Source organism: Gigantopelta aegis, chromosome 4 (assembly GCF_016097555.1).
Source record: "Gigantopelta aegis isolate Gae_Host chromosome 4, Gae_host_genome, whole genome shotgun sequence".
Taxonomy (NCBI): Eukaryota; Metazoa; Mollusca; class Gastropoda; order Neomphalida; family Peltospiridae; genus Gigantopelta; species Gigantopelta aegis.
Genome location: NC_054702.1, coordinates 61270031 through 61280544, shown reverse-complemented (window position 1 = coordinate 61280544; position 10514 = coordinate 61270031). Strand labels below are relative to the sequence as shown.

Here is a 10514-nt window from a genome sequence, read left to right as displayed (position 1 = left end):
ATCACTATGCATTTTTACATGGATTACAACTAATTTTGAGGGTAGAGTGATGGAAATACATCGCAAAAAAAAAGGTTAACACATTTTGCCCGAATAGATCTATAATTTTTGCCCAAATCTGAAGTTTTGCCCCAGCACTAGAATACAGTTGCCCCCCTGCCCCATACGTTTATGCACACTATGAACCCAAAAACATCACAAACTGTTTAATGAAAATCCAATGAATTGGGATTTTATGTATGTTATAACTAAAGTGCTCACATGAAGTAATTTCTTGTAGGACCAGTCGCCACCGGTGGTCATGTTTTTTGTTTTATCCCTATCCTAATCATTGCCCCAAAACTAGTATATCAAAGGTTGTGGTATGTGTTGTCCTGTACAGGATCCATTTCTGCTGTTTTGGTAAGGGCAGTATGTTTTCACACCATCTGGACGAAATGTTACAAATGTTTGATATCAAATAGCCATATTATATTAAAACAATTTGTTATGCACTCCCAACAATGCTGTACCACCTAGGTTGCATTGTTCAGTTGGCCAAAGGCAATATTCTAATATTGGTTTTCCCTCAGACAAGACCTACCATGATTAATATTTCAGAGATGAAAAACAGTATGAAATTTGAACAAAAACTTTGTAATGGAAAGAAAAAAAGATATGTTTTATTTAACGACGCACTCAACACATTTTATTTATGGTTATATGGTCAAGGACCACACAGATATTGAGAGTGGAAACCCGCTGTCGCTACTTCATGGGCTACTCTTTCCGATTAGCAGCAAGGGATCTTTTATATGCACCATCCCACAGACAGGGTAGTACATACCACGGCCTTTGATATACCAGTCGTGGTGCACTGGCTGGAACAAGAAATAGCCTAATGGGCCCACCGACGGGGATCAATCTCGGACCAACCGTGCATTGAGCAGGCACTTTACCACTGGGCTAGTCCCGCCTCTACTTTGTAATGGAATGGGGGGGTGGGGGCGGGATCTCGCAAGTGCTCGTCCGAGGTGCTTTGGTCATTGGATCAAACCCTTCAGTGGACACATTCTCTGAGGTTTTCCCCATCCCAATCAAGTGCCTCACAACTGGTATGTCAGAGACCATGGAATTAGTTGTCCTGTCTTTAGGAAATGTATGTATATATAAAAGATGCTTTTCTGCTAACTAGAAAAATGTACCAGGCTACCTCGAGGACTATAATATGTCGGAATACTCGAATATTTAACATCCAACAGCCGATCATTAATCAATGTGTTCAAGTGGTGTCATTAAACAAAATAAACCTTAACTTTGTAATGGAATGAGTAAGAACTTTAATATTATATATAACACAACACAACACAACACTCTCATCACACATTCCATATTTGTTCTGTTTGATTCAAAACGCTCTGAGGGTCAGACTTGTGCATCATGAAAAATCCCTGTACTTGAGCTATGCTGATTGGCTTTCCCTGAGACGACACTCTCCTAGCAAAGTCATGTGCGCAACTCTCAGCCTCGTCGGGGTAAAATCTTTGGAAGATTTCTATCAATTGATGTTCAGAGGCATAGTCTATTTTCTCTTTTAGATCTACCCTTCCTGGTCGTATAAGTGCTGCGTCTAGTCTGAAATTGCAAACAGAAACACATATAAGATGAAATGATTTATTGATATATATTGTATCTTTATCATTTTACAGCCAGGCAGTGAATTTAGCATGATTCCATGTTTCCCAGATTCTGGGTCGGAAGTGTAAGATATGATTAAGAGACTGAATCCCAAAATATCTATGTTAAATCATATTTTTTATTCTGGTAGGTAAAAAAAAACAAATCTCCAAATTTACTGCCTGATTACAGATCATCCACATTATTTTACTAACGGTGACATGCCATCCTTCAGTGCTAATGTACAAGTAGGTCATATAAAAATTTAGTGATTTGCCTTTGGTGATCAAATAAATTAAATGTATTTAAAAATATTATGGATGATCACATGTATGTAATGTATAAATACCAAAACCTGTAAATTTATTAAAGGCATTTTGTCACAGACCACTGACCTATTTAATGGTCTAACAAAGTATTACCTGAACAACAATATTTTGATTTGTCCCTAAATGTACTTTATTCAACCATTTTCATAACCACCATATTCCATTTACTACTGATTTTTTTTTTTAAATAATTGAATTATGGCAATGGTCGATAATTCAAAAACTAAAATTTGTTAATTTGTATTTTGCTTCATGAAATTATGCTTAAGATGGAAGGCTGAGATTGCAGCTTACATCTGAACTGTTGCCAAAAGACTGAATCATCATGTTGATGGTATACACAGGGCTTCTAGAATTTTTATAAAACCCACTAGCCATGGGATCAGTGATTTAAAAAATTTACTAGCCACGATTAAAAATTCATTAACCCTACTTTACTTTAAGTTAATAAAATTTTACTAAATAATACTAATAATCAGATATGTCACCTAAACATGGAGATGGAGCTTAAATACACTAACATTGGTGGGTTGGTGCGGGGACAGGATATTCATATTTACAAAATAGACTTATCTGCAACATTTGACAAAAACATTCACTAGCCATCGGGCATGGCAATAGTAATTATTTACTAGGCCAACATTGAATATCACTAGCCATGGGAGTGGGGCTACCATAATCTAGAAGCCCTGATACAGTAAGGAAGCATTGCTATATCTCGTATTCATCTATATATACATACCGATCTAGATAATTTGTTGTCATGAAAATGATCCTGGCCTCTGCTGATGCTACTCCATCAAGGGCATTCAATAGTCCACTGAATGTTAGTCTCCCAATTCCCTGGTATGCAGATGGACCTGGTGGAGAAAACCCCCACCAAAAGTTATAGTACCCAACTATTTCACTGTGTCGTACATAATATACTTCATTACATCAATAATTTTACCTAAAACAATGTCATAACTCTAAGAACAAGTAATCAGAAATGTATTCTATTTAAAATTCCTTCATTTTATGATGCTACAGAAATTAAATGCTGTACAATTTAAGTTTCATGTCCCAAACCAGCTGTAAAAATTTTGTAAGCATAAATCCAAATAACACTTAGTGATTGTAACCTTTTTATTTGAAAAAAGTTAAAAGTTTGTTTTGTTTAATGACACCATTAGAGCACATTGACTGATTAATCATGTCAAACATTTGGTAATTCTGACACTTAGTCATCAGAGGAAACCTGCTACATTTTCCCATTAGCAGCAAGGGATCTTTTATATGCACTTTCCCACAGACAGGAAAGGACACGCCACTGCCTTTGACCAATTGTGGTGCATTGGTTAGAACGAGGAAAAAAACAATCACTTGAATGGATCCACCGAGGTGGTTCGATCCTGTGACGCAAGAACCTCAAATGAGCACTCAACCGACTGAGCCAAATCCTGCTCCCTCATTTAGAAAATTACTTACTCTCCTTAGCCAAATCTCTACTAACGAAAGCAGCATCCACATCTTCTAAGAGAATGATGCTTTGTTCTGGAGCAACCGTCAAAAGGTGGTTCAGTCGATCATCGGAAAGCCCTCGTTCACTCAGATTCAGCACACAGATGCTGTAATCGAGCTCACCTGTAGAAAAAAGTATATAAAGAAAGAAATATTTTATTTAACGACGCACTCAACACATTTTATTTACGGTTAAATGGCGTCAGACATATGCTCAAGGACCACACAGATATTGAGAGAGAAAACCTGCTGTCGCCACTTCACGGGCTACTCTTTTTCGATTAGCAGCAAGGGATCTTTTATATACATGCACTATCCCACAGACAATGTAGTACATACCATGGCCTTTGATAAAAAAAAAAGTAGATAAATGCACATATATGTTTATAGATGCATGAGTATACTGATACAAAACTAAAAATAAATGGGGCAGATGGAAAATGCTGCCAATAACGAACATTATCCTTTTTGAGGATCAACTTCACAAGAAGCTTTTGCTTTCCATCTTCTTTTCAACAGTATTTCAAAAACATCTAGAATTCTTGATTTTGATGATCATTAATTGTAAATCTTATATTTTATTCTTGTTTGTCTAAAGTCTTCCACACTGCTGTTAAGAACTTATATTACAAGACTTACTCTAAATTTGAGACTAATTTCAACAACTGATTCTCAATTTCTAACATTTGATTCCATACTGAAATCTGAGAAACAAGATTGCTTCCTACTCCACAAAATGAATTTTAAACTGAATGCAAGATAAAGAATTGAATGAATATGTGGTATATACATTTGTGCTGTGAAAATTATGTCCAAACAGTTCATACATATATAAAACTTATTCAGATTACAGGGCTTCTGGAATTTTGTATAAAATCTACTAGCCATGGGATCAGTAATTTAAAAAAAATTACTAGCCACAATTAAAAATCCACTAGCCCCACTTTACTTTAAAGTAAATACAATTTTATTAATAGTTATATTCAGATATGTCAAAGAGGGAGATAGAGTTTAAAAACAATAACATTGGGAAAGTAGGAGTGGGGCCAGAATATTCATATTTACAAAATAGACTTAAATGCAGCATTTCACAACTACTTTTTTTTACCAGCTGTCGGGCATGGTAATAGTAGTTATTTACTGGCCCAACACTGAGTATCACTAGCCACGTGAATGGGGCTACCATAATCTAGAAGCCCTGAATTAATTACTACCATTCCATTCTAGTCTATTATTAGAATTTAGATTTGACATGTGCCAACACAATCTGGTATCCAGCAGATGACCTTCAGATGCCTGTAAGAACAGTCGTTCCAAATGCATTATGATTACTGTCAGAATTATGCCTGTGTAGTAGTAGGCCTAATGATTTAACTGGTTTCAGTGTCAGACCCTAGTTTTTAAACACTACCGCATATTTCTAACTTTATACTAAATTATAGCTGCTGTGTTCGATAATTGAAATCAAATTTTTTTACATCTAGAAGTGTTTCTGGTAGGGCCTCCACGAGTCCAAAATATTGGACTTGAGTACTAGCTCGCGGGTCAAACTCGACCCAGACTAGATGACAATGAGACTAAGAAATAAAGTAAAATAGCATCATGCATCTTAATTGCAACATTGAATATAGATGCCAAATTATGTCATTGTATTGCATTTAGAAACCGGTTGATACATTCAGTATTGTGATGGATGGATGGCCAGATTAAAGGGACATTTCCGAGTTTGCTGCATTGTAAGATGTTTCCTACTAATAAAATATTTCTACGATCAAACTTACATATTAAATATATTTTCTTGTTTATAATATCAGTGTCTGTATATTCAATGTGTTTCTGGTTGTCTTAATATTTATAAGAAGCCCAAACTGGATTATGTTTTCAAATAATTTTGTATGTATGAAAAAATCTTTTTTTAGGAAATAAAATAAAATTTAACTTAGTACAAATACTAGAACGATCAGAAACATGCCAGTAATATTTTATGCAGAAAAATATATTTCATATGTAGTTACAGTCATTAAAAAGTCTCTGTTAGTCGATAGCATCTTAACCATTGCAGCAAACTCGGGAATTAAATGTCCCTTTAAAAAGAGAAACTAGTACATGATCATATAACTATTGTGTAACTTGTATTACTGATTAGTTACTGCTGAAATTAATGCCATACATTGTCTCACTTGCACAGGTTCTAGAGTCCTGTGAATGGACTTGAGTCTTGCTAGACTCGGCCCGTGCCTAAGTACTCATGTAATACCACAAATTGCATTTATAATAATTCTAAAAACGCACATACCTTTGACAAGTAACCATTATGGAGACTATTTTTAGAAGGTATTTACCTGTTTCAACATCACAGACTTTCGTTTCACACTACTTTAAGTTTATCCTGATGTGTTACATGTTTGTAGATTATTATTATTATCAAACGAGCTTCCATTTCATATATTTGTGTCTTAAGTGAAATAAATAATTTTCGACTGTCTCGAGATTAACGACAATAAAAACATTATTTCATAAGGAATATAAAACTTTACCTGCCAATGACACAATATAGCTGCTCTTTCCACAACCTGGTGGACCATGGAGGAGATAACCTCGGCGGTATGGAATGCCCCGCTTCATGTACCACTGAGGATTATTGATAAACTCCTTAATGTCTGCTAAAACCCTTTCTGAAATGCCCCTGTCTAGAACCACTGAATTGATTGGTCTCTTTCTCCGAGGATAACCAAATGGACGCCATTCGGCTCCCATTGCTGTGTACATGACCGTCTTTCCTTCCTGTCGTTGCAAAGCCAAGCTTCGAGATTTATCAAGTATCTTGAAAAACATATCCCGATTTCTCCCGAGAGCCGTCAGTGTCACAGTTTCAAAAGGTGTGCCTGTCTGCAGGTCCATCATTGATTGTTCACGATTTCTTTCCACACGTATCCAAGACCCCCCGTAACTGAAGAAATGACTGCCAGGACTTGGCACAAAGTCAAACTGTGTGGTTATTCTGCCAGTTTCAGACTGACTAAAGGTTGTTTGAACACTCAGGTGCTGGGTTCTAGTCCCATGTGTGGAAATCCACTGCAGTAACCAATAGTAGCTCTTGTCTCGACTCGAAACCTCCATTGTTATCATGCAGTGTCGGCGAAAGAATACCATTCCAACCTGAACACCTTTACGCATAATGGCCGCTGCTGCACCAAGTCCAAACAAACCAAACCCAGCACCAAAATAAGGGTTATCCTTCAAGTTCAGGGTTGTCAAAATGTCGGAAATTGGCATTTTTGTATGCTTCTGTAAGTTTTACTCATAAAAACAACAAAACATGTTTTTCATTCTCCACTGCATTCATATAATTCTGTAAATTTGTCACTAAAAAAAAAGAAAAAAGAAAACTTTTTAAATATTTCATATAATTATGTGTGGTAGACTTAATATTTTATAATTTTAATTAAATAATCGACAACAGATTATACATTTAAATCTGTTAAGCAGCTACTTCACCAATGGTGAATATGAGCTCTTTACCGTATATGGTTTTATTAAAAAAAAGTTGTTGTTTTAATGGAGGTGACCTTGTGAGTAGGTGTGACTTTGCATTTGTCTAAATTGTCCGCAGAGTTTCAAGAAAAGTTTTGCTAGTTCACCCTCATTGATTTTTAACCATAATGCAGACCTGTGAATATGCAAGGTGGGTTACTGCTATATAGTCCGAAGGTTCAATGGTCCGAAAGTTCAATAGCCTGAAGGTTCAATAGTCCAAAGGTTTGTAATCAAAAATGGCAAAAGTACAGTGTCAAATGCACTAAACAAATGTAAATTCTTTACAGTAATCACTAAGCGTACCTCTGTGTAAAACGTTTTAGGCAACAGAGTAAGATAATATATGTTATCACACGATGATATGATACTTGTTGTATATCAATTTAAAGACATCTGATAGGCTTCTTAAATATCAATCCAACCAACCACTGATATTAAGGCTACACACATCGATTTCTACTGTCAGATGACGTACAAGTCAACAGTATATATTAGTAGATTATTACGAAAACGTGAGCGCCGTATCAAAATATGTTTTAATTTCTCTTAAACCTTTATCTTGCAGTTCTTTAAAATTGTATTCGCCTCACATTCGCTATATTGGTGGGGAACCACAATATCATACAGGGTCAACCAAATTATTTTTGAGACTGTTAATTTAACGATGCACTCAACACATTTTATTTACGGTTATATGATATTGAGCATATGGTTATAAGGACCACACAGATACTGAGACAGGAAAACTGCTGACGCAACTTTATGGGCTACTCATTTTTATATGCACCATCCCACAGACCGGATATTACATACCACAGCCTTTGTTACACCAGTTGTGGAGCACTGGCTGGAATGAAAAATAATGCATCGGGCGAGTGCTGTATCACTGAGCTATGATCCGGCCCCATATTAATAGAGCGACAGACAAACATAAACAATGTGGTTAGGAAAAAAAAAGAGGTGTGCTTGGGGACAGCATAGTCCCCCTTCCCCAGGCAACGTCAATGTTGGCTCCTTAGGTATGATTTGAAGCAACTCGGAAGCTAAAAGGTATGTAACAATCATTCATGTAGTATTCTCTGTTTATCTTTGAACATTCTACAGTGGTCACGATTTAAACGCTTGGTGATGCTATTAATCTATAATTAAATAAATAATATAACAAAAAGAATGCCTCATTTAAGACAAGCAACACCTGGATAGGCCAGTAGTATAATACATACAACACCCTATTTATACCATACAAATATTACATGTAGTAAAAGATTAGCCTACATGTATGTTTACAGAGTACATGCAGTGTTTCAGACCATTGAACCTTCAGACAGCGCAGTCCCACGGGGTCATTTCTTTTTGGGATCAAAACCCCTTTTAAGAGACGCATATATGCTGGAATTTTAGTGGAGGGGTAGACTGCCGAGCAAAGTTTATGGTGTCAGGGTTGAGTAATGCTACCCTGTAAAATATATCTATGTTTTTTAAAAAGGTACTTGACCTGGGAGATGGTTTCGACCTCTGAATATGTGCCTGCCCTTCTTGCTCAAAGTACATTTTTTCTTTTAAAAAATATTTTTCGGGGGATCACGACTCGAAAACCATTAGTAACGTCACTCGTCAGTCTAGACACCGTATTATGGCGTATATTTGTTGGAGAACTACCACGAGTTTTGGTTGCGTCACATTTCCAGTGTCTCCAAATAAAACTTAGCAACTATAAAGACAACCTTCCCAAAATATAACGAATATATCTAATATCATTTTATACTTAGTATTTCATTTCATACTGGTCAGTCACTGGATCAACAAAATATTTAACTCGACATTGACAGCATGAAATGGTCCATGGGCGCAGCCATTCTTTATCTTCTTTACGTGTTTTTGTCCATTGATTAACGTCACGTAATACCAGTACGTATTTTTGATAGCAAAGGCCCGAAAGGGTATACAAAATACGAAAGTTAAATTAAATTATTGAAGATACATACAACGATGGAAATATTCGATCTATACTAAAGGTTACTTTGGGCCGCCTGTAATAAATAAAAATATACCGGTACTTGAGATTGCCTCGTATAATTTTTGTCTGTCTTGGGCTCTCTTTATCTCTGTGTCTCTTCCCCCTCTCTCTATCTCTGTGTTTATACTACCCGTCTTAACTTCATCTGCTGTTAATGTTTGTTCTGTTTAATGAAACTTCGTTTATGTACCTAGTTTCGAGTTTATATCCAGTTACGGCTCAAGCCTGCAGTCCTAGGCACACAACAGTTACTCAGGGCTGTCTGTCCAAAGAAAGAACGAAATGTTTTATTTAACGACGCACTCAACACATTTTATTTACAGTTATATGGCGTCAGACATATGGTTATGGACCACACAGATATTGAGAGAGGAAACCCGCTGTCGCCACTTCATGGGCTACTCTTTTCGAATAGCAGCAAGGGATCTTTTAGATGCACCATCCCACAGACAAGGTAATACATGCCACGGCCTTTGATATACCAGTCGTGGTGCACTGGCTGGAACGAGAAATAGCACAATGGGTCCACTAACGGGGATCGATTCCACACCGACCGCGCATCGAGAGAGCGCTGTACCACTGGGCAACGTCCCGCCCCTGTCTGTCCAGGACAGTGGGGTAGTGTTGAATGAGAGAGAAATTCGTATAGTGTCCTTAACCCTACCAAAAAATTGGGTGCGAATCGGTACTTACCAGTCTTGTGTCCGATGGTTTAACCACTATGCCACTGAGACATTATAGTTACTGGACTAGAACACATTAATTATCATCAGCTATTGTCCACGGATGTCAAACATTTGGTAATTCTGACATAATAAACAATATAGTCTTAGAGAAAACCCAAGGAGCGGGACGTAGCCCAGTGGTAAAGTGTTCGCGTGATGCGCTGTCGGTCTAGGATCGATCCCCACCAAAAGGTCCATTTGGCTATTTCTTTTTCAAGCGACTGCACCACGACTGGCATATAAAATATGTGATATTCTGTCTATAGCATTGTGCATATAAAAGATCTCTTGCTACCAATGGAAAATGTAGAGGGAATCTCAAGACTGTATGTCAGAATTGCTATATGTTTGACATCTAATAGTGCTCTAGTGATGTCGTTATACAAAACGCACTTTAAATTTAGAGGAAAATTGCTACATTTTGTTTTTCCATTAGCAGCAAGGACTGATAGAGGTTCTTTAATTATATAGGCATTTTCCCCACAGACAAGCCAGCACATGTACAGTGTAACACGGTTGGTCGCGACAGCCACCTGTCGCGGTTGGAGAGACAAGTACTGGGATGTGGATGTGAATAGCAATAGAGATTGAAACATAGGAGCTGTCAGATCAGGAGGAGAAATGAGATGGAAACCAATGGTGAGAAAGTAAATTAAGAATGCAGTGGGATAAAACACATAAACGCACGCGCGCGTACGGACACGCACACACACAACTGTACGTGTATGTTGTTGTGAGTACCTGTTTAAC

The 10514-nt window shown here is 37.0% G+C and overlaps 1 protein-coding gene across 1 annotated transcript; it reads right to left on the bottom strand.

Moving 5' to 3' along the window:
- Positions 1 to 1302: 1302 nt before the first annotated feature.
- Positions 1303 to 8890, bottom strand: LOC121372159 (mitochondrial chaperone BCS1-like). Its single transcript, XM_041498433.1, has 5 exons — positions 8788 to 8890; positions 6023 to 6851; positions 3453 to 3608; positions 2728 to 2845; positions 1303 to 1614 (listed from the first exon to the last, which is right to left on the bottom strand). The coding sequence occupies exons 2-5, from the start codon at positions 6759 to 6761 to the stop codon at positions 1359 to 1361; spliced, it is 1269 nt and encodes a 422-aa protein (XP_041354367.1). The 5' UTR covers positions 6762 to 6851; positions 8788 to 8890; the 3' UTR covers positions 1303 to 1358.
- Between the last annotated feature and the right edge of the window lie 1624 nt (positions 8891 to 10514).